This window comes from Ovis aries, chromosome 5 (genome assembly GCF_016772045.2).
Source record: "Ovis aries strain OAR_USU_Benz2616 breed Rambouillet chromosome 5, ARS-UI_Ramb_v3.0, whole genome shotgun sequence".
Classification (NCBI taxonomy): domain Eukaryota; kingdom Metazoa; phylum Chordata; class Mammalia; order Artiodactyla; family Bovidae; genus Ovis; species Ovis aries.
Window position 1 is genome coordinate 15,491,161 of NC_056058.1, and position 26,258 is coordinate 15,517,418.

General features: G+C 54.1%; 2 protein-coding genes across 12 annotated transcripts; one reads left to right on the top strand and one right to left on the bottom strand.

The window, feature by feature from the left end:
* Positions 1–241: 241 nt before the first annotated feature.
* Positions 242–9,833, bottom strand: TRIP10 (thyroid hormone receptor interactor 10). 4 transcript variants are annotated; one of them, XM_060415537.1, is made up of 16 exons: positions 9,529–9,833; positions 9,032–9,143; positions 8,449–8,564; positions 8,308–8,364; positions 7,299–7,446; positions 7,159–7,221; positions 6,843–6,947; positions 6,624–6,752; positions 5,701–5,847; positions 5,382–5,576; positions 4,151–4,318; positions 3,779–3,888; positions 1,371–1,503; positions 1,000–1,145; positions 789–910; positions 242–659 (listed from the first exon to the last, which is right to left on the bottom strand). In XM_060415537.1, the coding sequence occupies exons 4-16, from the start codon at positions 8,343–8,345 to the stop codon at positions 511–513; spliced, it is 1,653 nt and encodes a 550-aa protein (XP_060271520.1). In that variant the 5' UTR covers positions 8,346–8,364; positions 8,449–8,564; positions 9,032–9,143; positions 9,529–9,833; the 3' UTR covers positions 242–510. The 4 variants fall into 4 exon arrangements, with proteins under 4 accessions (XP_060271520.1, XP_027825565.1, XP_042106003.1 ...); XM_027969764.2 differs by lacking the exon at positions 9,032–9,143 and having other exon boundaries at positions 9,731–9,833; XM_042250069.1 differs by lacking the exon at positions 9,032–9,143.
* Positions 9,834–12,143: 2,310 nt separating this feature from the next.
* On the top strand, positions 12,144–19,844 carry GPR108 (G protein-coupled receptor 108). Of its 8 annotated transcripts, none has more exons than XM_027969772.2 (19): positions 12,144–12,288; positions 13,014–13,133; positions 14,170–14,220; positions 14,448–14,530; positions 15,516–15,640; positions 15,739–15,803; positions 15,890–15,958; positions 16,056–16,160; positions 16,346–16,479; positions 16,590–16,665; positions 17,132–17,205; positions 17,303–17,420; positions 17,509–17,639; positions 17,725–17,768; positions 17,989–18,038; positions 18,299–18,382; positions 18,706–18,830; positions 19,090–19,166; positions 19,651–19,844. In XM_027969772.2, exons 1-18 carry the CDS (start codon positions 12,169–12,171, stop codon positions 19,160–19,162), a joined length of 1,647 nt encoding a protein of 548 aa, XP_027825573.1. In that variant the 5' UTR covers positions 12,144–12,168; the 3' UTR covers positions 19,163–19,166; positions 19,651–19,844. The 8 variants fall into 8 exon arrangements, with proteins under 8 accessions (XP_027825573.1, XP_042106005.1, XP_060271521.1 ...); XM_042250071.1 differs by having other exon boundaries at positions 19,656–19,844; XM_060415538.1 differs by having other exon boundaries at positions 15,742–15,803.
* Positions 19,845–26,258: the final 6,414 nt, after the last annotated feature.

Sequence of the window (26,258 nt, forward strand, 5' to 3'; positions counted from 1 at the left end):
CTGGCACACAGTAGGTGCTCAGCAGATGTGAGCTGCAGGAAACACCAAAGGGGTGACATCCAGCACCCTCCTCCCTACCGGAGTCACAGACAAACACTCGACTCCCAGCAAGGGGCAGAGTTTATCCAAGGTGTACCCAGGTTCATTGCCACTTCCTCATTCCCCGTGTGGCCCTTAAGGAGGGTGGTGTTTGAATATCCAGCCCCAGTATCCAAACCTCCTAGTAAGCCACAGACTCCAAGAGTTTTTCATCATTTTTTATATAAAACAAAATGACCCTAGCCGAGCGGCAGGAAGAAAAAAGATTCGAAACATGAGTATGTACATCAATGGTAGAAGGCACAGCGGGTCCATCTGGGGAGAGGAGTGAGGGGGTGGGGGTGGGGGGCAGCAGGTTACACAGGTCTCAGCCAAAGCCACGGGGGCAGAAATAAAGTGCGTAGGTCCTGGGGCCCCCCGTGGCCCAGAAGCAGCAGCCAACAGCCCCCCTCTTCCTGCTTCCAGCAGGGTTCAGTTGAGCATGACGCGGAGGTAAGAGGTGGGCACATAGCCCTCACCTCCCTGTTTCCGCCTGACCCGGGTCCACCCGTCGCCTTTGTCTTCTTCCATGAGACTGAGGTCCTCGCCCTCAGCCATGGAGATGGTGCCCTCGCTGGACCCTGTCACAGAGTGGCAGTGGGCTCAGGTCTGCTGGAGGCGGATCTCAACAGAGTCTAGCCCCAAATGCCACCCTCCCCTGCCCCCATCCCCCACCAAAGCCACCAATGCACCACTCGGGCTGTCCATACCTTCAAAGTGGTAGATGGCCACACAGTGACCAATGGGGGAGGCGGGCTCCTCCTCAAATTCCTCATCGAACTCTGTGTAGATGGGGGCGTCCTGACCCTCCTCAGAGGGGGGCTCTGCAGAGCTGGTTGGAGAAGGTAAAGCAGTGAGCACAGGCACCCCTTACCAGGGTCCCGGCTCTGGGGACAGACCCACCCTAGCCTCCCTGCTCACCTCTCCTTGTTCTCTTGCGATCCATTGTTGCTGTTGCTGCTGCTGTCCGGTGGCGCGCTGGCTGGGGGGTCTGGAGGCCGGGTGTGCCGGCCCAGGGTGTCTCCCCGGTTGCTTAGGACTCGGCTCTCAGCTTCTGCCAGCCAAGCCTGAAAGGAGGGGACCGCACACTCAGCTCCAGGGCCAGGCTCTGGGGTCAGCCCACTCTGGGCCTGGAGGTTTCCTGAGATCACCCATGTACACCAGAGGCAGTGATGAGAAACAGCTGGAGCCCCCACCACCTACACCTCCCTGTCCCTCACTCTCCCCGTCCCCACCAGGCAGTGACTCAGCCAGGCCTGCCGGCCCCGCCTCTCCCCAGGGTCTGCCCTGACCTCATACTTCTGTACTTCCAGTTTCAGCCGTTCGATATTGTTCAGGGTTTCTGTGATCCGGGGTTCCAGGCTGGCTGGGTCTCCCATCTGGGGTGTCTTTTCATACACATCCTTCATTTTCTTCAGGGCCTCCCTAGGGTGAGAACAGATGGAGGAGAAAGAAATCCATGTGATTTAACAAACAAAAAAAGATGGGCTTTGCTTCAGGGAGCTCAGCCAGAGCTTCATAGCCTGGATTCAAATCCCAGAGCGGGCATTTCCTAGTTGTTCCAAAACTGTGTCTCAGTAGGCTTGTCTGTGAAAGGAGAATAATGGTATCTGTATGTGTTGTGAAGATGAGAGCAGTGCCTTTACTGGAGTATAACTATGCTGGAGTATAGTTGCTGTACAATGTTGCGTTAGTAAAGTGAATCAGCTCACATGTATACATACATCCCCTCTTTTTTTGGATTTCTTTCCCATTTAGTCCACCACCGTGCACTGAGTAGAGGTCCCTGTGCTACACAGTAGGTTCTCATTAGTTATCTATCTTATACATAGTAGTGCAAAGAGTCGGGCACGACTGAGCGACTGAACTGAACTGAACTGAGTGTATATAGGGGGCTTCCCAGGTGGCACTAGTGGTAAAGAACCACCCATGCAAGAGATACAGGACATGCAGGTTTGATCCCTGGGTCAGGAAGATCCCCTGCAGAGGAAATGGCAACCAACTCCAGTATTCTTGCCTGAAAATTCCATGGACAGAGGAGCCTGGAGGGCTACAGTTCATGGGGGTCGCAAAGAGTCTGACATAATTGAGCAACTAATACTTTCAGATTTTCATATTGAGAGCATATGGCATACCAGAAACCCATTCTAAGCATTAGAAATACAGCACTAAACAGAACTATGTGGATCCTACCTCTCAGGTAGGATACACATTGTCTCCTATGTGTATCACAGTCTCTCAGGAAAACAGGAATTCTAATGATCCATGTAAGGAGTTAGAAACTCTATAAATGCTAGGTATTATTATTATTATTATCATTAGTCTCCCGTCCCTGCTTCTTCCATGTCTATATATACAGGCGGTAATTGTTACACGCATGGACCTCTGGACGATGACAAACCTGGATTCAACTTCTTCCCAGTCTTAATACCTGATGCTCATTACAGATGAGGAAACTGGAAAGAACTAGAATAAAGGCCAGTCCATTTGGACTCCAGAGCATGTACCAGTAACCTCGACATCATAAAAACCTCAGGAATGGGGACCTCTCTGGTGGTCTGGTGGTTAAGAGTCTGCACTTCCCCTGCAGGGGGCACAGGTTCCATCCCTGGTAGGGAACAAAGACTCAGGATGCTGCTCGGGGTGCAGCCAAAAATTAAAAAAAAAAAAAAAAAAAACACAAAACACTCAGGAACAATAATCAAATGGAACTTTATACCAATAAAAGCCATTTTGTACAAGAAGTTCTGTGCAAAACAGCAAAATATCATTTGGCTGCCTATCTGCAAGTGGCAAACGTCATTCTTATTATGTAAGAGGACTGGGAAGACAATCTTGCTACTTGGAAAGTTTGAGTAAAGATTTTTTTTTTAAATCTGGCAGGTTTTTTTATTGTTAATATTGTGAGTGTTTTGAGTTATTAAATGAAAAAACCATATGCTTTTTTTTCTTTTAGGCAATTAGTGGAGTGAATAAGACTCATAGATGTTTTTGATATTGAACCATCTTTGCATTCTGGGCTAACCCCACTGATCATGATTTTTGTTTGTTTGTTTTTTATTATTATTCTTTATTGTGGTATATACATAATATAAAATTTGCCATTTGTGCTATTTTTAAGTGTACAATTCCATGGCATTAAATTCATTCCTGGAGTTGGGCAATCACCATCACCACATGATGTAATACTGGTTTTAATACATTGCTGGACTTGGATTGGCTAGGATTTTGCAATCTAAGATCATTAAGTTAATTAAATAAATCCATAATTTTATTTTCTTGAATTCTTGCTAACTCAGTTTTGGAACTGAGATTCCACCAGCCTCCTAAATGAACTGGCAGCTTTCACCCTTTTTTTTTTTTTCCCCAATCTTTTTGGCAGTATGTGGGATCTTCATTCTCTGACCAGGGATTGAACCTGTGCTCCCTGCGTTGGCAGCACAGTCTTAACCACCGGACCTCCAGGGAAGTCCCTTTCACTCTTTCTCTGTTTCCTAGAATGGCTTGTATAAGGTGGGAAGAAACTGCTTCTTCTCCTCGCTGCTGCTGCTGCTAAGTCACTTCAGTCTTCTACTTGCAGTTCACCTTCTAAACCCATTCGGGCCTGGGGTTTGTTAGAGAGGAGATCTTTGGGTACCATTTCAGTGTGATTCATTTATCCTTTCACCTTGTTCCTTACCTGCTCAGCCCCTCACCTTACCTCTGGTCCATCTCCTTCTGTAGTTCACGGTTCCGTTCTTCCAGCTGCTGCTGCAGTCGCTTTCTCTGCTGCTCCGGGGGCAAGTGGCTGAAATCCTCAGTCACCACTGTCTGCAAGGTGGAAGAGGACTGAGTTCCGGAACACAGAGTTCGAGCTCCCAGGTCTAAGATAGGCCTAAGACACACCAAGTCCACCTTCCTCCCTGCCCAAGGTTCTTGGGGGGCAAGGCCATGCACAGAGCGAAGCAGGTCCAGGTGGGGCCTTGGAAGGAGGGGGCCCAGCCTGCGGCAGGAAGCGAGCCCAGGGTCCCGCCACCCGGCCGCTGGGCGGGCTGGGGCCGCCCCCTCCTCCTCCCCCAGAGGCCTCACTTACCCCACGGCTGCCTCGAAGGCTGCGGAAGGATGCTAGCCGCGGTTTGACCGACTTACTGATCTCGCTCAGTATGGCCAAGGGGTCGAGGCCGGAGCGGGGGGACGGGGGTCCATTAGGTAATGCCGAGGGCAGGGGGCCCCCCAGGGGGGAGAGAGGTGGGGGGCACGGCTACCGGCAGGGGCCAGGGAAGGCATGGGTCAGAAGGGTCGGGAGGATGTAGAGAACAAAGACGGATGGACGGACGGATGGACGGCGGATGGACGCAATAAAGAAAAAAGAAAAAAAAAAAAAAACCAAATGGAGAAAAGAAAAAAAAAGTAAGAAAACCACAACTCAAGATGCACAATCACACACACAGAAAATGCATGCAAAGAGCAACACAAAAATCTGGGAAATGGCGGGAGGGCATTAGATTGTGAGCCAGAATGCCAGACCCCTCCCCCTCTACCTCCCTACACTTCCCACCTCCCTTGCATCTTATGTCCAGTTTCTAGAATGGAGGCTGGGGACACAGCGAGGCCCATGTTTTTCTACCCCACCCTCATCCCCAGCTTTCTGGGCTCACAGTCTAGAAGGTGGAGGGAGAGGCATGCAGAAATCAAGGTCTCAGACAAAAATGGGCCATAGATGTCAAGGGCAAGCTAAGAGAAGGGTCAAAGGCATGAAATACCAAAAGGGCTATGGCCGGGGTTTAAGCTAGGGGATTCAAAGCGTATGTCTACAGGGATCAAAAGTATGAAGCAGGAGTCAAAGGTATAAATTGGGCAGAGGAGGGGGTTGTCAAAGGTATAAACCAGGGGTGTCCAGGTATGTGCCTGACATTGAAAGCCAAAAATCCCCCCAAGAAAAACCAGCCTGAGGTTAGGGAGCCCAATGACTCATCAGAGGGTTGAAGAGACTCAAGGGGAGTCCCTAGGGCTGGTGTCCCAAGCCCTCACCCAGCCCCAAACCCTAAAGCAGGTCTCTTCTCTCAGCCTCCTGAGAAGCAGCAGACAGACGCCACAGGCCCTTCCCCGTCAATCCGCCCCCCCCCCCTCCCCCCCCAACCCCCAGCCTCGGGGGACTTGAGACCAATGGCCCAGCCGCCTTCCTTCCCTCCAGCCCGGGCCAGCAGCCAAGAGGAAAATTCCTGCCCGGGACTCAGCGTTCCGGAGGCTGGGGCTGACTCAGTGTGGGCCCCTGCTGTCCCCACTCACACCCAGCCCTCCACCCTGAGGGCCCCGGCCCCCACCTTGTTCTTCTTGCCGAATGGCCAGCGTTTAGCCCGGCTGCGGCTCGTGCCTCGGAGCTCTGGCCGTCCATCAGAGGGGGTACCCAGGCTGCTGTCCGAGGGCACGCGGTTCATGGGCTGGCTAAAGTCTTCGAATTCCACGTCACCCGGACGGGCAAAGCCTGACTTGTGCAGCTCAATTAGGACCTGGGAATCCTGGGGATGGTGAGGGGCAATCAGGGGGCAAGACTGGGGTTCCAGCTTTCGGATTCCTACTTCTGCACACCACCCCCAACCACTGCTTGTCCCCCTTGGTCCACTGCCAGGACCAGGCACCCACGTTCTTGGCATTCACAGCATCTGCGGCCACCTTCATGCCCTCCAAACACTTGGCGATGATGGGTACCACCTCCAGCTCAGTCTCTGACAGGAGCCCGTAACCAGCCCCCAGGTGGGTGGCCCGCCGCTCATCCATGTCCTGCAGCTTCTGTAGAGACAGGGGGCACAGTTCTCAAGGGCATTGATCGAGGGGCTGGTGGCAGAGTGATTCCCTCCTGAGCATAATGGAGCCCCACACTGACCACAGCCCCAAGCCCAGTTTAGCAGGGAAAACACAGAATTGAACACAGAGACTTCTAGCTCAGTGTGGTCAGGGGAGAAATTTCAGAGGCCAGAGAGATGTCAGAGAGGAATCTGAGGCCCTCCCTTTGCCTAGGGAGTCAGGAAAGGCTTCTCAAAGGAGGTGAAAATGTGACCAGGAAGGGACTTCCCCGGTAGTCCAATGGCTAAGGCACTGCACTCCCAATGCAAGGGGTCCAGGTTCAATCCTTGGTCAGGTAACTAGATCCCACATGCTACAGCTAAGACAAGGTGCAGCCTAATTAATTAATTTTTTAAATATACTAAGAAAAAAACACAGCCAGGAATTTCAAGAAAAAAGCAGACCCAACACAGATACTGCCAGTCTCAGTGTTGGGATAGAGAGTAGAGTACAGAGCTGAAACAGGAGAAGAGAAATTTGAGATCTTTCAGAGGGTTTGTTACAATTGGGGCTTGGAAGAACGTAGGAATTACAAAAGGAAAGAACGACATCCTTGGCAGAAAGAACAGCTTGAATAAAATTGGAGAACACTGACTATTTGGTTCTAACTCCTTTTCAATTTAGAGATTAGGGCATTACAGGTGGGGTTTTGACAAATGTGTAGGAGTTGGTTAACTCTGGGCTTCTCTAGGGAAGGTGGGACTGGGGTTTGCAGCACTCACATCAAATATCTGGGGCATCTGGGAAAAATAGAAGTGAGACTGGTCACGGTTGAAGCGCTGTAGTTGGGCTGCATACTCATTTTTGCTTTCTTCTGCCATGTGACTCCGAAGGTGGGCTTGTTGTTTGGCCTGAGGAATATCGAGGTAGGGGAGGGTCATAGCCCAGTTCTGGCCTTGCCGAACCCTGACCCCCAAGCCTGTCTCAGACCCTATAGGCACCTTCTCCACATCAGCCTTGGTGGCGTTGATATCCTGGTCAAGCCTCTCAGCAGTCTGGGCTGCCTTCTCAGCCTCCCGGCAGTCCCGTTCAAATTTACGTTTACTCTGTGTTGGGGACAGAACCGGAATGAAGGAACCACCCGCCACAGTTTCAGGGACTGGGGGGAAGTCACCAGCAACTGGGAGTCAGGGTGGGGACAACAGGCAGCTTGGAAACCCACAGGAGAGGAGGGGTCCAGGCCAGATGAAGTGAATCGACAACCCTCACCCAGCTGCTCGGGGCCAGAGCCTCGCTTCTCCACACCCACAGACTCACATTCTCCAGCTGCTTGAAGCCACTTTCCAGCTGCTGCTGGGCCCGACGACCTTCTTGGAAGTGCTGTGGGAAGAGGGGGCGATAAGGCTCACCCTGATGTCAGGGGACCCTCGGGAAGCCCCAGAGAAGGGGTCACCCACCATCTTTCTCTCCTGTTTCATCTCCTGCGAGTACTTGGCCAGCTCCAGACATACACGCACGCTGAGGTTCTCGGCCACCAGCTCCCGCTGGCCGGCAAAATCATTCACCTCCTGCAGAATCTGCACGAAGGACTGTTGCTGGCTGAACCTGGGGTGGGGTGGAGGGGGGATAAGGGCTGGGGGTCAGGACCCCTGGGAGCCACAAGCCCCCAGACCCACCTCCATATGAAAAAGCGTGAGCCCCAAGACATTCACCCCAGAAGCAACAATAAATTCTGGCCCACACCCTCAACCCTCGAGGGGGACACAGAAACTCAGAATTCTCAAAATTTGGGGAGGTCTTAGAAAGGGGATGCGATGCTTATACCATCTTTTTGCATGACTCTCGTGGTGTCAGTAGCAGCATCATATAATCAAATACTATAAATGCTTTTGCAAGAAGTATTAGTATTCACATAAGTGAGATAAAATCCAAAAGACCCTAATGAACTTAATTAACTTCATGTCAGTTCAGGTCTTGAGATTGCCTCCAAACAAGCGACCAAAAAATCTTTTGCTTTCTAGAGCTCTGGGGGTTTCTGGAACTGGAATAAAGTGAAATGAGCCAGGCATTGTTTTAACACACTATCTTAATCTTCATATGAGCCCCTACAAGGACATCGTCATCCCCAGTTCACAGGAGAGGAAAACCAAGGCTCACAACATGAGTCACTTGCCCAGAGACACTCATTTAATAACTGTGGGAGCCTCTCCCATTTAATAGGTGAGGTAAACGGAGGCTGAGAACTGAAGTCAAGTGGCCAAAGCAGTTCAGCTGGAAAGTAGTGGATTTAGAATTCCAAGCCAGGTAATTCGGTTCCTGCATCCAAGCTCACGCCTCTAGGTGGAACTGGGGTGAGAAGTGAGGGATCTGTTTGCGGGGAGCCCAGCTTGAGAGAGAGAGGAAGTGGGTCCCATACCCTCGGCCCTCCCAAATCTAGCTCTGTATCCATCCGGTGTTCGTTCTTACTTGGATTCAGGGTCATCTTTAGCAGGTCTTTTGGGCATGTATTTTTTCACCAGGCTCCTACGGAGAGAGGCAGGAAGGCTGAGCCCCCAGTCCTCCAACCGCTCCCCCTAACCCTAGGGAGCGGCCACCCTAGGGTCTCACCGCAGTTGCTTTGCATAAGCCTGCTCCACCTCCGTCCGCTCTTTCACGAACTTCACGTATCTGTCCAACAGGTCCAGACCCCACTGCGTGTGCCGCTCGAGCACCTCAAACTGATCCTAGCAGGGGGATTGGGAGGACCAAGGTCAGGACCCAGGGACCCCACAGCCGCCAACCCAGCGGCAGGGGAGCCTCCTGGCTCCGAGCTCCAAGAAGGAGTGGCTTCCCGGCCCCGCCCCGGAGCGGCGCGGGGGGAGGCAGGAAACCGGCGGGAACCCCCTCCCCTTCCCGGGAAGGGCCAGAGAACTGGGGCGGGGCCCCAGCCGGACTACAGGGTCCCCTCTCCCGGCTCCAGGAGGGGTGTGGAATGGGACAAGGCCACTCCCCCTGCCCCGGGTCCCCTAATCCCCCCCAGATTCCGGAAAATCCGGCCGGTCTGCCGTGAGTCAGGGCCAGAGGGGCAGGGTTCCCTGCAGCTTGTGGGGGCCCCAGAATGGTCGGAGCGCGGGCATTAGGTTCCCCCGGTCGCCAGGCTTCCCAGGGTCCCCCAGGGGCGACTCAGTTTTCCTCACTGACTCCACTTTACCTCCAAAAGAAATCCCAGAGTTGGTGTAGGGGGGACGATCTAGTTAACCCAGGGCACCCAGGAACCCAGGAGTGCCACCGCCCCCAGAAAGAGGAGGCGTCAGAGGTTCCGGCTAGGAAAGGGGGAAAAAATTCTGGGGCTTCCAGGGCAGAGGTTCGAGGCGATTGGTGGCGGCCCCTCCCAGTGCCTAAGGAGAGCTGGGGGAGGGGGCTGAGGCCGAGGCTCGCAGCCCCCTCCCCCCTACAGCGTCCCAATTCCCTAATTGTAGATTAGAGGCGACGCGAGGGCGGTTTGGACTTCCAGGTCCCACGTGGGGTTGGAAGTGGCCAGAGGGCCCCCTCCCCCGCCCCAGCCGGACAGGCGGACGGCGGGCAGGGACCCAGGGGCCGTAAGATAAGCCGCCGGCCCAGTCAGGGCGCTCAAAATAGGTGACCTCTCCCGGCTGCTCAGGCCTGGTCCCAGAACTTCTTCTGCCCTCCTCACTATGAACCCCGTACCTCAGTTTCCCTACGCGGCTCCTTAAAGGTCGCCCTCCGCTCCGGGGCGTCCTGAACCGCCCTGGGAAACTCCGCGGAGAGAGGGGATTCCAGGGGTCGGTGGAAGGGAACGCGCAGAGATCCCGCTGGGGTACTGCAGGGGCAAATCGTGGGTCTGGACCCCAGGAAGGGAGGAACTTGGAGTCAAGCGGAACGGACTCACCCACAGTTCGGTGCCCCAATCCATGCTGCTCCCTCCGCGGCCGACGCCTCCACCGCACCCGGTCCCTGCCGCCCGCCGCCGCCGGGAGACTCAGCCCAGGGCCAGGAGCCCGACCCCGCCTCGCTAAGGCCCCGCCCACTCCAAGCTCTGCCACGCCCCGTACACTCTGCCACGCCCCCGCACTCTTGGAGCCCTGGCACGGCCCCCTGAAAGCAAGACCCCCCCTCCAAGGAGGCGGGGCCCAACGGACGCCCCGCCCCTTCTTAAAGGAATGCGCGCCACCCGACGCCACTGGACAGACAGACCCCTTAAAGGACCCCCATCCATTTTCCAAATCCCCTGGGACCCTTTTGTCCACCCCATTCCTGCCCCGCCCTGGACAGTTTTTCTTTTCCTCTTTCCTTTCAATCATTCATTAAAGGGCCAAGACACTAAACCCCAACCCAAGAGGTTTTCCCCCCACTCTGCCGCAGGGAGAACTGAGGTCACCCCGCTCTTGAGGGCCGGCCTGGCTCCAGACGTCTACGTTCGTCCCACTAATGGTCTGGTCCCTCCGGCCACAGGGCGGATGGGAGGACTTCGATCCTGTCCAGGACGCGCCTCCGCCAAGGCCGGGTCCATTAGCGCCCCTACCGCATCCTGCCTCCCTCCCTAAAGTCTGCGCCGGGAAACTGAGGACGGGCTGTCCTTGGGGCGCCAGGCCCAGGCCTTTCCTCAGCTCCCGTACAGTTGGAGCTTGCACCTGCCCATTTCCCAGTCTCATCCATTAAGGTGCAATCAGGTTTAATAGTTTGCACAGACCCTAGTATTCCTACTCCACCACTCCCCCGCTCCTCGAACCCTTGGGCTTGGAAGTCTGTCACCTCTCTCATAAAAGTCAGTTCACACACTGTTAATCCCTTTGAGGCACTGAGATGAAAGGGGCGAGATCCAAGCAGCAACCTCCCCCCACTCCCATCCTCTCCTGCCTTTGGTGCTTTCTCTTTGGTTACAGAGGTGACAGTCGCCCCGCTGGGGCTGAGGGCATTAGACCCCCTGGGACAAGTCAGACTCTGAGCCCCGTCTTCCAGGACACAAGAAGTCACAACACGGCTAGGAGGATAGATAGCTCCAGTAACCCACAATGGGATAGACGGCTCTGCGGGGACCTGGCCCCACCTGCTGGTGGCTTCCGAGTTAGAAAACTTCAAATTGCAAAATAGACGGGTTCCAGAGGTTAAACAGAGACGGAAACGGCAACCCACTCCAGTACTCTTGCCTGGGAAATCCCATGGACAGGGGAGCCTGGCAGGCTACAGTACATAGGGTCACAAAGAGTCGGACATTACTGAGTTACTGAGCATGCATGCCAGAGGTTAGAGGGTCAGATCAAGCCAGAAACTCAGCCTGGGGTCTGGAACTCAGCGGCTCAGCCTGGGAGTTGGAGTCTCAACTGAAATTGGGATTCATCCCAGGTGGGCACCACAACTGGGATGGAACCTGACTAGGATCGGAGGTTTAGGAGAGGGGTGAGCCACTAGTCGAAGGCCTGGGACTCAAATGAAGGACCACAGGTCTGTCTTAATCTGAGGTCAGGGCTCAGTCTTTATCTGAGATCTGTCTAGGTGTAAACTCAGCCAGAGATTAAGGCTCAGTATAGGCTGAGAGTAAAAGGGGAAGGGAGAGCTGCGTTTCAGCTGAGATCAGGACTTAGCTGCAGGTAGGCGCTCAGCCTGGTGTTGCGGTTCAGCCTGAATCAAGATTGTCCTGGGTTCTGGGGATGGGACTCCATCCAGTGGCCTCACTCCAGGATAGAAGCGTCCGCCTAAGCCTGGTAACTCAGTCTGGGATCATAGGTCATTCCAGGGTCATGATTTAGCTTGGGGCCAGGTTTTGGCCTCTCAGTGGATCAGCAAGATTAGGAAAACAAGACAGGCGGCTTCAGCAAATGCAAGTGTTTACCAAAAGCCTGAGCTTTGGCTGGGAGCCACATCCCCAGGGGGAAAGAGGGAAGTCTGTCTTTAGGGATACTGGGAGATGTAGTTTATTGTATGCCCCCATTGAGTTGTTTGCTGCCCCACCCCCTCCAACTTTGCGTTCTGGGTAATGTAGTTCTGAACGGATCTGTCAGTTAAGAGTGGGTGGAGGAACTCCTCTTCAGGGAAGGATATCGGCTCCATCACAATTGGTTGGATGAACTGTTTATCAACTTACATCCGGGACAATCTTTCTAGTGATTGGTGGGTGTGAAGGCGGGGTTAAGCAATATTAGCATTCCCATTTGGGACTGGTGCTGTCCATTTGGTGTCTTACAGGGGGCGGGCACGAGAGGAGGCAATCGGTGATTGGCTGGAAGGGCTCAAAAAGCAGAAGGGTCGGCCCCCACCGTGCGGCGATTGGCTCACTGGTAGGCGGGCCTGGGGGCGTTAGAGGCGGTGTCAAGGGCGGTGGCTCCAGAGATGGCAGTGAGAGAGAGGAGGGGGCTCGGTCGTGGGAGCCCCGCGGAATGGGGGCCGTGGCTACTTCTGCTGCTGCTGTTAGGCGGTTCCTCTGGACGCATTCACCGGCTGACGCTGACGGTAAGTCCCGCCGCGTGGCGGTCTGGGGTGCGGCGCCCAGCTTTGGCCCGGAAAAGCCCCTAGCTTGGAGTGGTCTCGTCCTGCCTCCCCCGCTCCTTATGCGGAATGGAGAGGTCCAGCGCCCCCTGCTTCAGGCCAAGAGTGGTCTCGCCAGAGGATCCCCCTCAGTGGTTCTTTTGAAATTGCCTGGCCTGCTGCCCTGGGGTCGTCCCTAGCCCACAGCGGGTGGGGCTTCACCTCTGGGGACCCAGGACTCTGAGGCCTTTAAATTCTTGGGATCGTTTTGGGGCTGCTAGGGACCCTTGACGCCGCCCAGGGAAGTCCCTGGGGGTTCTAGAATGGGAGTACTAATTGGGATCCTGGAGACTCAGTTGGAATCTAAAAATTTTCCGAGAATTGAGGACCAGGGTCCCCAAGATGCGTAACTCTGCTTTACGGGTGATGCCCACCTCGTAGGGAGAATTCCACGTATCCCAGACCTTCTCTTCCTGGACTCTCCGAATGGTGGCCAGAGGATCCCGAACCATTCTGTGCTTACCTGGAATTGGTCTGGGGTCATGGCCTACAGAGGTGGCCCTCTCTTCCTCTCCCGTCACCCTTTGAACCTGTCCTAAATACAGAGATACCGGGAGGAGGCCGAAGCCCTTGGCGGAACCTCGTGCCAGAGCCCTGGGGCTGGGCTGATGGGAAGTCTGAACTGTCTCTGTTTCCTTGGTCTCCGGCAGGGGGAGAAGCGAGCAGACATCCAGCTGAACAGCTTTGGTTTCTACACCAACGGCTCCCTGGAGGTGAATCTGAGCCTCCTGAGACTAGGCCGCCAGGATACAGAAGAGAAGCCCCCGCTGGTGAGGGGCTCTGGGAAATTTGCTGGAGGAGGGAGAGGTGCACGACGAGTTTCTGAGCCCACCCACTCTCCCCGAATTCTGGATTCACATCCTAGCTTTGCCTTACCCTTGTGATCGTGGGCCATTCCTTTGGTCTGAGTTTCTAACTCATCTCTAACTGAGGAATATTTGCTCATCTGTAACTGAAGAGAAGGCAATGGCAACCCACTCCAGTACTCTTGCCTGGAAAATCCCATGGACGGAGGAGCCTGGTGGGCTTCAGTCCATGGGGTCGCTGAGTCGGACTTGACTGAACGACTTCACTTTCACTTTTCACTTTCATGTGTTGGAGAAGGAAATGGCAACCCACTCCAGTGTTCTTGCCTGGAGAATCCCAGGGACGGGAGGGAGGGGCCTGGTAGGCTGCCGTCTATGGAGTCGCACAGAGTCAGACACAACTGACTTGACTTAGCAGCAACTGAGGAATAATTTCTCAGGCTATACACTGAGCTGGTGAGAGGGGAGCCTACCAGTGAACGGGACAGCCCCAATTCCTGCAGTCAAAATAAGAGGCTAGTGTTATTGAACCCCTGCTGGGTACCCATATACTGCAAATCAATTTCCATGAGTCTGTTCTGTCATAGCCACCTTTCAGGATTCCTGTGAAAATATTACACCTGTAAACCAAATTGTACAGGTGTTTGTACAGACTCAGAGGTAGTGGTTTACTCAGAGTCCCAGAGCTTGGACGTAGATCCAAGTGTGTTGGATTCAAGAGCCCAAGGCAGGAAGCCGTAAACGTTCCGTTTTTTTTTTACATCATCATTTTAAATTGGGGCTGGGGGGAGAGGAACCAGTGAAGGTCTCCTGGAGGAAATGACATCCCAGTCGAGTGGGTAGGAGTTAAAGGAAGAGGATTGGGGTGCTGGGGGCAAGTGGGAAAAGTCAGTGAATGCAGGATCTCCCCCTTAGTAGGTATTAAGGAAATTCGAGGTTATCTGTCTGAGTCCTTGCTGGCGTCCCTCACCTCACAGTCTCTTTTCTTTCCACTTGCCAGGTGGGGTTCAGTCTGACCCGGGTGAGATCTGGCAGCATTCACTCCTACTCAGTGAGTGGTAGGGGTGGAAGTGGTGAGAGGAGGGTGGAGAGGCAGAGGCAGAGGAAGGGGAGGGTTGTCTGTCTGCCTCTGAAATTCAAAGGCGCCTGTCCTCTCCCAGGGAGGAAGGGAGAGACTCACCCTTGCCCCGGGGAAGGGGGAGGGGTTGGGGAGGGAGGAATGGTGGGACTGGACAAGTGGGTGGGGGTAACCAAAGCTCCCTACTGCCCACCCTCCAGAACCGGGACTCCCATGAGTGTCCTCTCCGGAAAAACAGTAGCAGCCTCCTGGTTCTCTTCCTCATCAACACCAAGGATCTGCAGTGAGTATGGGGACTACCCTAAAGATCCATCACTGGGGTGTCCCTCGTTGTGATACCCATGTGAGCTGATCAGGTGGAATGAGAACCAGCCAGAAAGAACCTTGATGCCTTTGGAGAAAGCCACTCGCTTTTGTTGTTGTTAAATTTTAGTTATTTATTTATTTTTGGCTGCACTGGGTCTTTCTGCATTGCTGCGCAGAAGGTCTTTCTGGGTTGCTGCGCATAGGCTTTCTCTACTAGTGGCGAGCAGAAGCTACTCTCTCTCTACTCAAAATGCTCCGGCTTCTCATTCCTATGGCATCTCTCATTGCGGAGCACGGGCTCTAGGGCATTCGGGCTTCAGTAGGTTCGGCAGGTGAGCTCTAGAACGCAGGCTAAGTGGTTGTGGCACATGGGCTTAGCTGTTCCGTGGCATAGGGGATCCTCCCAGACCAGGGACTGAACCCATCTCCCCTGCATTTGGCAGGTGGATTCTTCACCACTGAGCCACCAGGGCAGCCCTCCCTGGTGGTACGGCAGATAAAAATCCACCTGCCAGTGAAGGAGAGGCAGATTCAATCTCTGGATCAGGAAGATCCCCTGGAGTAGGAAATGGCAACCTGCTCCAGTATTCTTGCCTGGAGAATCCCGTGGACAGAGGAACCTGCAGGGCTACAGTCCATAGGGTCCCAAAGAGTTGGACAGAACTGAAGCGACTTAGCATGCACACACGACCAGGGAGGCCTGACAGCATTTTCTTGTTGAATAAGCTGTACTTCAGTAGAGTGAGTGACTCGGTGTCATGCGAAGTAACAGATAGTCCCTGGTGCTGGCAACGCAGGGATGTGGCAGCCATCTCCATGGATGGTGGCCAAATGCTGCCACTTGATGACCACTGATAGAGCCCCTCCAGAGAGGAGACCCTGAGGACCTGAGTGGCCACTGAGTCCCTCAGCATAGCTGGTGTGCCTGACCTCAGCCTTCAGCCTCCCCACATCATCCCCAGGGTCCAGGTACGAAAGTATGGGGAGCAGAAAAAGCTGTTCATCTCTGCTGGGCTCCTCCCGGAATCACCCTCCGAACCAGGGCTCCCGAAGTCAGAGCACATCGTCATCCCCAAGGTGGACCACGGTGAGTCAGGCTGGAAGGAGTGGGTGGGCAAGGGTGCTCCATACATCCCCCATCGTTCTGCTGTCTGTCCATCTCTGATCTCACCTATGTTTTACCAGCAGGGACCACTGCTGCACCTGACAAAGCCGAGTCGAAACTCACAGGGTCACAAGGGGACCGGCAGGTATGGGAAGCCAGGGCAGGAGGGAGGAAGGCCCCGCCCCCATAAGAGGCAGCTGATGCTCCATAGAGGCACTCTGTCCCCACCAGGGTGTCAGTGGGAAGGACCAGGAGCTGGTGTTGGGCCTGGGCCACCTCAACAACTCCTACAATTTCAGTGTGAGTGTCCGGGGGTGCCTGCAGCCCCTCCCCTCCGCAAAGTGGGGACGCCCCCAAGCTGAAGTCCCCTCTCCCCTCTGTCCGCCCCACCTCTCAGTTCCATGTAGTGATCGGCTCTAGGGCCGAGGAAGGCCAGTACAACCTCAACTTCCACAACTGTGACAACTCGGTGCCAGGCCGGGAGCAGCCGTTTGACATCACGGTGAGTGGAGGGGGAGGGCAGTGGATTCATGGAGCCCTCACTGTGGGCCAGGACCCCATGTGCATCAGGGAGACAGGAAATCTGAGGATCAGAAATGAGAGAATGGAACCTGGAGACTCACACTCAGGGCCCAGCACGTCTAGAGCTAGCCTGCAACCCCCTGTCCTGCTTTGCTCCCTCCGCAGGTAATGATCCGGGAGAAGAACCCCGAGGGCTACCTGTCAGCGGCGGAAATCCCTCTTTTCAAGCTGTACATGGTCATGTCTGCATGCTTCCTGGGCACCGGCATCTTCTGGGTGTCCATCCTCTGCAAGAACACGTACTGCCCTTGACCCTGGGGGTCCTCCACCTCCTGTCTCCCCACTTTCCCACCCCTGCCCCTGACCAGTGCCCCCTCTCTTATGTCCCTCATCTCTCCTCCCCCTCCAGGTACAACGTCTTCAAGATCCACTGGCTCATGGCAGCCCTAACTTTCACCAAGAGCATCTCTCTCCTCTTCCACAGTGTGAGAGTCTGGGGCCAGGAACAGTGTGGGGTGGGCTGGAGTCTCTGGGGCCAGGAAAAAGCCCCTACAAGCCACTGCCCAAATCTCTGCAGACCCTGGGCTGGAGAGTTCCATATGTCCATCCGAGTGTCCATCCATTTTATCACTGTAGCCAGCTTTCCATCCAGCCCTTCTGTCCAGCTGTGATGGCCCACCTTTCAGTCTAACTATCTGTGGGTCCAGCTGTGACTATCAACCAGGCCAATTGTCTAACTGTCCATCCGTCCGACGATGACCTTCCCTCCATTGTCGAGGCTGTGACTGTCTCTTTCTCTGTCCACGCGCCATCCTGATTGGAACCGTCCGTTCCTGTCCCCTTCCTGGTCATCCATCCGACAGTGATTGTGCATGTTCCCAAACCACCATCCATCCACCCTCCCCATTCCCGTCCATCTGTCTGACTGTCCATCCGTCCACCCATCTCCAGATCAACTACTACTTCATCAACAGCCAGGGCCACCCCATCGAAGGCCTCGCTGTCATGCACTACATCACGCATCTGTGAGTGCCCCTTTCTGCCGGGCAAGGTGGTGGGGAGGCGGACAGGGGAGGGCTGGACCTCCAGCGCCTCACCACACCTCCTATCTCCCTCCACCAGGCTGAAGGGTGCCCTCCTCTTCATCACCATCGCCTTGATCGGCTCCGGCTGGGCCTTCGTCAAGTACGTGCTGTCGGACAAGGAGAAAAAGATCTTTGGGATAGTGATCCCACTGCAGGTGCCTAGGGAGGCCCCAGGGGTGGAGCCGGTGGGCGTGGCTACACACGCCCAGTCCCCCGCCCACCTGCCCCGCCCCCGCCCCGCAGGTCTTAGCCAATGTGGCCTACATTGTCATCGAGTCCCGCGAGGAGGGTGCCAGCGACTACGGTATCTGGAAGGAGATCCTCTTCCTGGTGGATCTCATCTGCTGTGGCACCATCCTTTTCCCCGTGGTCTGGTGAGTACCCCCACTGGGCCCCTCCCACTGTGGGCACGGGCGGGGGCGGTGCTGACTGCTCCCTGTGTCTCTCCCTCCATCCCAGGTCCATCCGGCATCTCCAGGACGCGTCTGGCACTGATGGGAAGGGTGAGGCTGTGCCCGGGGCCCTCGCTGGCTGCTCGTCCCTCTTACTAACCCCTGGATGCTCCTCCCATCCCTCTTCTGACTGCCTCTCCTCCCACTTACCTTCCCTTGCACATCCCTCTCCACACTCTGCCCCCAAATGTCCTCTCCTCCACCCCTGACCCCTTCGTCCTGCCCCCCACAGTCATCCCCTTGACCCCCACTCTCTGTGCCCACCATTCAGTGGCAGTGAACCTGGCCAAGCTGAAGCTGTTCCGGCATTACTATGTAATGGTAGGAATCCTCTGCTCACTCGGGAAGTTTGGGAGGTGGTGGTAGAGCCGGGCAGGTGGGGGGCGGGTTGGGGGGCGGTGGGAACGGACGACAGCCAGCTCATAAGCAAGAACACCCACCCTAACCCCTCCATCTGCAGTCCCTTGGAGCCTGGCCCCCCTGCCCTCCACCGATAATCCCCTGGCCCCCAACCCAGGCATCCTCAGTGGTGCCGGTGGTCTCACCCCCCAGTGGCCCTGTGCACACCCACGTCCCTGCAGGTCATCTGTTACATCTACTTCACACGGATCATCGCCATCTTGCTGCGGGTGGTCGTGCCCTTCCAGTGGCAGTGGCTGTACCAGGTGAGCACAGAGGCCCCAGGAGGGGCGGAGGGTGAGCCAGACGATAGCGGTGGAGGCAGAGGGGGGAGGGTGAGCCAGACGATAGCGGTGGAGGCAGGGGGCGTGTGCCTTTCACTCCCACTGCGCCCCCTCGACCCCTGAGGGGATGAGACCACCAGGACCCCTGAGGACGCTTAGGGTGGGAGCTGGGGAATTATCGTGGAGGGCGAGGGGGCCGGGCTTCAAGGGACTGCAGATGGAGGGGTTAGGGTGGGTGTGCTAAGGAGCTGGCTGTCGTCCGTTCCCCCCACCCACCCCCCACCTCCGCCTCCCAAACTTCCCAGCTCTTGGTGGAGGGCTCCACTCTCGCCTTCTTCGTGCTCACGGGCTACAAGTTCCAACCCACAAGGGACAACCCGTACCTCCAGCTACCCCAGGAGGATGAGGAGGGCATGCAGACAGAGCAAGTGTGAGCCCTAGGGCTGGGGTGGGTGGGGCTTTGGCAGCGAGGGGCGTGGCCTGGGCGTGGCCAGGAGGCTCTGGGGTGGGTGTGGTGGGGCTGAGTGGGTGGGCCTAGGTAGCGGGGAGGAGAAAGGGGGGCCAGGCTCAGAGAACAGGTGGGTGGGATCTGGGCGGGGCCGGGAGGCTCGAGGTGGGCCTAGGGAGCTTGGAGGGTGAGACTTGGTTCCCCTCAACTCCTGGACCACCTCCTTACTCTCTGCCTGTAGAATGACCGATTGTGGGTTCCGGGAAGGCCTGTCCAAAGTCAACAAAACAGCCAGCGGGCGGGAGCTGTTGTGATCAGGTCTCCACCTCGGACAGTCCTTCGTCCTTCCTCCTCATCTCTTCACACATTACCCGCTCTGGCTTCTCCCAAAGATGGTGAGGGGAGGAGGGGGTCGGTGCTCACAGAGCACCCAGCATCCTGGGACCAGAGTTCCCGGAGCCCGTTCAGAAGACGACAGACAGCCCCCATCCCCCACAGATGTTGAGCACTGTGGCCCCACCCGGGACCACCCCCTACTTCCAGCTGTACAATAATGACCCATCTGTTTTGCTACCCTGGTCTCTTGCCTTTTGGGGGGTTGGAGAGCGCATTGCAGAGGCTGTTTGGAATTTAGAGACCCCGGGTGGGGGTGGGGGCGGGGGTTGAGGTTGAGGTTGCAGTACCCGTTACTTTGCACATTCAATAAATATCAATTGAGCCACCACGGGGTGCCTGCCCCACACAGGACACAGCAGTGACCACAGTCCACCCCAAATCCCAACACTTAAGTGTCTGCTTCCAGCACAGGGTCCTGACCCAGCCTGGGGAGTCAGAGGTGAGCAGAGAGAGAAGAAAGAGATGCACGGGCCCAGATGAGGGGACCACCTGTGCAAAGGCTGGAGGAGAGGAAAAAATGGTGATTGGATGAGCACAAGAAGCTCAGTGTCATATATTTTTGCCTTTTCATACTGTAATAAATTTCTTTCACAATGGAAACAGAGACTTTCTATTGGGAGGCTCCAAAGTCACTGCAGATGGTGACTGCAGCCATGAACTTAAAAGACACTTGCTCCTTGGTAGAAAAGCTATGACCAACCTAGACAGCGTATTAAAAAGCAGAGACATTACTTTGCCAACAAAGGTCCATCTAGTCAACGCTATGGTTTTTCCAGTAGTCATGTGTGGATGTGAGAGTTGGACTATAAAGAAAGCTGAGCACTGAATAATTGCTGCTTTTGACCTGTGGTGTTGGAGGAGACTCTTGAGAGTCCCTTGGACTGCAAGGAGATCCAACCAGTGAATCCTAAAGGAAATCAGACCTGAATATTCATTGGAAGGACTGATGCTGAAGCTCCAATACTTTGGCCACCTGATTCAAAGAACTGACTCATTGGAAAAGACCCTGTTGCTGTGAAAGACTGGAGGCAGGAGATAAAGGGATGAGATGGTTGGATGGCATCACTGACTGGATAGACATGAGTTTGAGAAAGCTCGGGGAGTTGATGATGGACAGGGGAGCCTAGCAGCTGCAGTCCATAGGGTTGCAAAGAGTCAGACACGACTGAGCGGCTGAACTGAACTGAAATGAGATGGCTCAGGCTGAGTGCTGTGTGCCACATCCTAGTCTAAAGCCTCCAGGGTCATTAGAGTCTTTAACTCTAGAAAAGCTTATGAAGCACTGAAAGACTGTTTAACTTGCCCAAGGTAACACAGCAAAATGTTGGAAGGCTCAAGACTCAAAACATCAACAATCTGGTTCCAGAGCTGCCCTTTACCATGGTATGCACTGCCCGCTCTGCACCAGACTTGCCCCCAAGCCTCTCGACCTTGCCCACATTTGCTGTGCAGCCTGTTAAGTAGCTTAAAATCTCTGTTTCATTTCATGTAAAATGGGGACCCCAGAGAGCTGAGTGTCACACATCATGATGGGAATCTGGCTCAGCACAGTGCCCTGCAGCACAGCCTGACCATTTGTGAATTTCCCCCAACCTCCAGGAGTGCAGATTAGAGGTGCACCTGTACACACATCTGTGCACACACCTGTGGGCAGGCGCCCATGATGCATTTTGCTCCGCCCCACTTCACCCTTCATCTAGAGCACTCAGAACCTCTTCTGGAGCCCTGAGAAATATTCCTTGGTGGGGACTGCTGGCATGATGGGCCAGGGGGAGGAAATCAGGCTGGGGTCAAGGGTTTCTGCAAGCGGAAACAGGTCCAGCTAGGGCCCAGATGAATATATATAGCCCAGCCAGACAAAGAAGGAAGTGGGAAGGCTGAGGAAATTCTGCAGCAAGGCGATGCCCAGAACAGTTTGCAAGTTCCTCTGCAGGTCTGGCGGGGGTCAGGGGGGAGGGCAAGAGCAACTGGCAGAAGCCTAAAGGCAGGCAGACGTTGGACTCTATGCTGGGGCCCATGAGAGGCAAGAAGAGTTTAAAGCAATGAGGGACTTGGTTGTCCAGGGATGATGTTTTATTCTTCGTGTGTGTTAGGGCATATGGCTTTCCCAAGTTGTCCCCTCCCTAATCCCCACAGCCTGGAACTATGTCCCCTTACATGACAAGAGGCACTTTCCATGTGTGATTCAATTAAGCATGTTAGAATGAGGAATGATTCTGGATTGTTTGGATGGATGCACTGTCATTACAAGAGTCCCTGTAAGAGGGGGGCGGGCACTTCATAGGAGGCTCAGATGGTCAAGAATCAGCCTGCAATATAGGAGACCCAGGTATGATTCCTGGGTCGGGAAGATCCCCTGGAGAAGGGAATGGCAACCTGCTCCAGTATTCTTGCCTGGAGAGTCCCATGGACTGAGGAGCCTGGTGGGCTATAGTCCATGGGGTCACAAAGAAATGGACATGACTCAGTGACTAATACTAGGAGGGTCAGGATCAGAGAATGAGATGTGATGGTGAAAAGCGCTGTGGGGTGTTTTATTTGGTTGAGTTTTGCTTTGGTTTGGTTTTTGGCTGTGTCAGGTCTTAGTTGCTGCACGCAGAATCTTCCAATTGTTGTTGCGGCATGTGGGATCCTTAGTTATGGCTCTCAGGATCTGCTATTTGCTCCCTGTGGGATCTAGTTCCCCAACCAGAGACGGAACTCAGGCCCCCTGCATTCAGAGCGCAGAGTCTTAGCCAGTGGACTGAAGATAAGTCCCTAGAGTCATGCATTTGGAAGATGGAAGAAGCCACAAGCCCAGGAATGGAGGCAGTCCCTAGAAGCCGGCATGGCCCTAATACAGATTCTCCCCTAGAGCTTCCAGAAGAAACACAGCCCTCCTGACACCTCAATTTCAGACTTCAGCTCTCCGGAACTGTAGGATAATAAACATTGTTCTAAGCCACCAGAACTGTGATCATCTGTTACAGCAGCAATCAGAAACTCTGGAGCCCAGCTGCCTGCTTCAAATCTCAGCTGCTACCAGCCAGAGGCTCTTAACCAAGTGGCCAAAGCCCTCAGTTTCTTTACCTGTAAAATGGGGATAGTAATAGCACCTAATGGGCTTGCCCAGAGGCTCAGTGGTAAAGAATCCACCTGCCAATGGAAGAGACTTGAGTTTGATCCCTGGGTTGGGAAGATGCCCTGGAGAAGGAACTGGCAACCAACCCCAAAATTTTGCCTAAGAAACCCCACGGACAGAGGAGCCTGGTGAGCTCCAGCCCATGGGGTCACAAAAGAGTCAGACACAACTGAGTGACTAAACAGCAACAGTAGCACCTAAGGCACTCAGAATAAACGAGATGTGCAGAGTTAAGATGCATAAAATCAATAAGACGCTGCCACTGAGAGGCTCACAGTCCTTAGCATGCATTCCGCGATTACGCATCATGATTTTGTAGAAGGGATGCAAAGGTGTGTTTTAGAAAAAAATCCCCAGGGACTTTCCTGGTGGTTCAGTGGTTAAGGCTCCATACGTGCATTTTGAGAGGCGTAGGTTCAATCCCTGGTCAGAAAACTAAGATCCCACATGCTGCACCATGAGTCCAAAGGGGGGAAAAAAATCCCCAGTTGCTGTGGACTAGATGACCTGGAAGAGGTGAATTTACAGCAAGGAGGGCAGGGACCACAGGAGTGGAAAGAAGGATGGATGGGGAGAAACAACCGAGGGGTCCCAGGGAGGATTACAGGGGATGAGGGAGAGAGAGGAAGCAGGAACTCTGGCCTGGAGGCCTGGAGGGGCTGTCACTGAAATAAGGCAAGAGAGAGGAGAGGCAGAAGTTAGTAAAAATAAAAACACAGTTCAAGTACGTCTTGCATGCACCAAGTGCTGGGCGCCTGTCTGAGCACTAGCTTGCCTGATGATAGATGCTGTCACCCCAAAACTCGGAGGGAGGTTCCTTGCTCTGTTCTGCAAGGAACAGAGGCTGGGAGAAGGCAGAGCTGGAGTCAAAACTTCTGGCTTGGAACTCACTGGTGGTCCAGTGGTTAGGACTCCACGGTCACTGATGATGGCCTGTATTTGATCCCTGGTTTGGGAACTAAGATTCTTCAAGCTGAGTGGCATGTTCAAGAAAAAAACAAAAACACACCCCTGGCCCCTGTATCCCCCAAAGTGGAGGGTTCCTGGTATCTCTGCTTGCATATGCATGAGTAGGCGGGGGAAAGGAGCCAGAGGGCAAATGGATGGGTTCCATCAGGTCAAGGTTAACCCAAGTTACTGAGTAACAAGTAGGGGAGAAGGGGAAGCCTAGGCTGCTGATGGGGAGGGAGAGGTGGAGGTGGGACCAGGCTCTAGGTCCTGGAGAGAAATTCCCAGAAAGCAGTGTAGCACCCATCCTGGAATGGGTGGGGGTGAAGGGTGAGGAAGATGGATGTCCGCTGCTCCCAGATGTGGCCACGCCTGTGTGGGGAAAGGGCGGGTTGGGGTGCACCCAGGAGATAACAGTACTAAGGCAAATGCAGAGAACTGAAGGGGAGAGGGGCACCTGGGCTCCCGTCACTCAGAAATCACACCCATTTCTGCCCCCCTCCCCGTTCTATTTGCACCCTAGCCAGGGTTGCCAGAAAAAATACAGGATGCCCAGTTGAATCTGTATTTCAGATAAGTAACAAATATTTTGGGTTTCTCTGGCGGCTCAGCGGTAAAGAATCCACCTGCCAATGCAAATGACTCGGGTTCAATCCCTGATCCAGGAAGATCCCCTGGAGAAGGAAATGGCAGCTCACTTCAGAAGTCTTGCCAGGGAAATCCCACGGACAGAGGGCCCTGGTGGGCTACAATCCATGGTGTTGCAAAAGAGTTGGGCACAACTTAGCAACTAAACAACAGCAAGCAAACATATTCTGTTTGTGTAAGAGTCTCCTAGAGGGGCATCCTCTAGGAGGATGGTCCAGTGGTTAGGACTCCAGGCTTCCAGTGCAGGGGTCCTGGGTTTGTTCCCTGGTCAGGAAACTAAGATCCTGCAAGATGTATGGCATGGCCAAAAAAAAAAAAAATCCCCTAGATATTCCACTTAGAACCTGCCCAGGCAGCCTCACTCCCCCTGGGTCCACACCAAGAATGCCTCCTTCTCTTTCTCCCCTGCTGGTGTATCTTTCCCATCCTCCTCCTCCCAAACTTCTGGATGCAAATATCCATTCCCCTGAAAAAAGCCTGGAAGAATTCCTCTTGTTTCCTTCCCTCCCAGGAGACCTTGGTTCACTTTCCCCTCCATCCCTCTGGTCACCTCCTGGATATCATGGGTAGGACCCTTCTCAGACCTTCATCACTGTGGGCATGAGCCTTCCCTCCAAGCCCAGGACTTCAAGGCATCTGTGTGTAGTCGGTCGCTCAGTGTCCAACTCTTTGTCGCCCCATGGACTATAGCCCACCAGGCTCCCCTGTCCATAGGATTCTCCAGGCAAGAATACTGGAAGGCGTAGCCATGCCCTCCTCCAGGGGATCTTCCTGTCTCTCACAGCATCTGGGTTCTCGTAATTGTCAAAACAGCAGGAACTGGGACTTCCCTGGCGGTCCAGTGGATAAGACTCTGCGCTTCAAATGCGGGGGGTGGGGGAGCAGTTTCGATCCCCGGTTGGGGGAGCTAAGATCCCACCTGCCTGCTGCTCGGTGTGGCCAGAATAAAAAAGCAGCAGGAACTGCCATCAACCCCTTTGTTCAGATGGACTAACTGAGGCTCTGAGGGAGGGGCAGGCAACCCCACGGGGAGAGCGAGGTCAGCAGGAATTCCTTCTCAAATTCCTGATTCCTTGACAAATCACAGAGCCCTAAGGCTTAAGTCTATAACGGAACCAGGAAACGGGGTGAATGTTTTGGCGGGTGGACGGGGGAGAATGATAAAGAATGTATTGGGGAGTGGAGGATCCTAGAAGGTGGCCATATCTCAGTTTCAGAAGTTGAACCCCAGTTCTGTAGGGTAAGCAAGTGTTTGCCTCCCCCCACCCCCTCCTCCTCTTCCAAGGAAAGGGTGTCGCAATCAGATCAGACAGAGTCCAGGTTTGTTGTTTCTCCACGCCTCCCCCTACTCGGGGGGAGGGACACAGGGGGCATGGCCAGGAAAAGAGCACGGTTTACAGGAAATCAGAGTGAAGTCCGTTAACCCCTTCAAGGAGGCTCTGGAAAACAGCCCTCTGGGCTTCTGAATCCTCCATCTCTTCAGGGTTCTAGATAGATCCCCCATCCTCCCTACACCTGGCTTCACATTCTCCCCATCCCCCAGAGGCTCAACTTACAAGCACATTAAATTGACACTGAGGCAAAAATAGGGTGGTGGGCCGGGGGGCAGGGGTGGGGGTGGGGGAGGGGCAGGAATGAGGAAATTGGCAACTTTGTGCAAGACTGGTGAATATGCAAATCAATATAACTACGGAGGGGAATTTAGCGATATCTAGCAAGGTTATTGTTAGAACACAGCCTTTGATCAGAATTATCTTTTCTCATTGTAGTAAGAACCCTTTGAAGTTGCTTGCTGTTATAACCCCTTTACAGGAGGAAACTGAGGCTCAAATGGTTATCAGTAATTTCCCCAAGGTTTACCAGTTAATAATCATGCGAACTGGGCAATAAATGGGCAATAATGCAGATTACTTTCTGGAGGGAGCATGCTTTTGTAACAATAGGAAGTCTGTCTGTCCGTCAGTAGATGACTGGTTACTTTCACTGCCTGTAAGAACAAGGAAGCTCTCTGTGCTCTGATAATGAAACAATCTCTACTGTATATTGTTTATGAAAAAGCAAGGTGTAACCCATGGAGACCAGGAAGAAGAGTGTGTAGAGCTTTCTGATATTTGTTTTTGAAACGTGTGAATGTTTGTAAATGTATAATATACCTCTGGAGAGAAACGTGAGACTTGGTTACAGGGTCATGTCCGAGACCCTGATGGCTAGCAACAAGAGCAGGAGGAAGGTTACCTTTTAGATATGGAACCATATGACTATATTACCAATTCATACGCAACAAGTTAAATACAATT

What these genes read in the sequence shown, in the direction of transcription:
- TRIP10 (XM_027969764.2), bottom strand. Translation starts at nt 9,754, where the DNA reads ATGGATTGGGGCACCGAACTGTGG. An exon ending in GCTTCAAGCAGCTGGAGAAT is followed by an intron (nt 6,948 to 7,158) that starts GTGAGTCTGTGG and finishes TCCCCAACACAG; the next exon opens with AGTAAACGTAAATTTGAACG. An exon ending in AGATGCCCCAGATATTTGAT is followed by an intron (nt 5,848 to 6,623) that starts GTGAGTGCTGCA and finishes CTGTCTCTACAG; the next exon opens with AAGCTGCAGGACATGGATGA.
- GPR108 (XM_027969771.3), top strand. Translation starts at nt 12,169, where the DNA reads ATGGCAGTGAGAGAGAGGAGGGGGCTCGGTCGTGGGAGCCCCGCGGAA. An exon ending in CAGAAGAGAAGCCCCCGCTG is followed by an intron (nt 13,134 to 14,169) that starts GTGAGGGGCTCT and finishes TCCACTTGCCAG; the next exon opens with GTGGGGTTCAGTCTGACCCG. An exon ending in TCTCTCTCCTCTTCCACAGT is followed by an intron (nt 16,666 to 17,131) that starts GTGAGAGTCTGG and finishes ACCCATCTCCAG; the next exon opens with ATCAACTACTACTTCATCAA.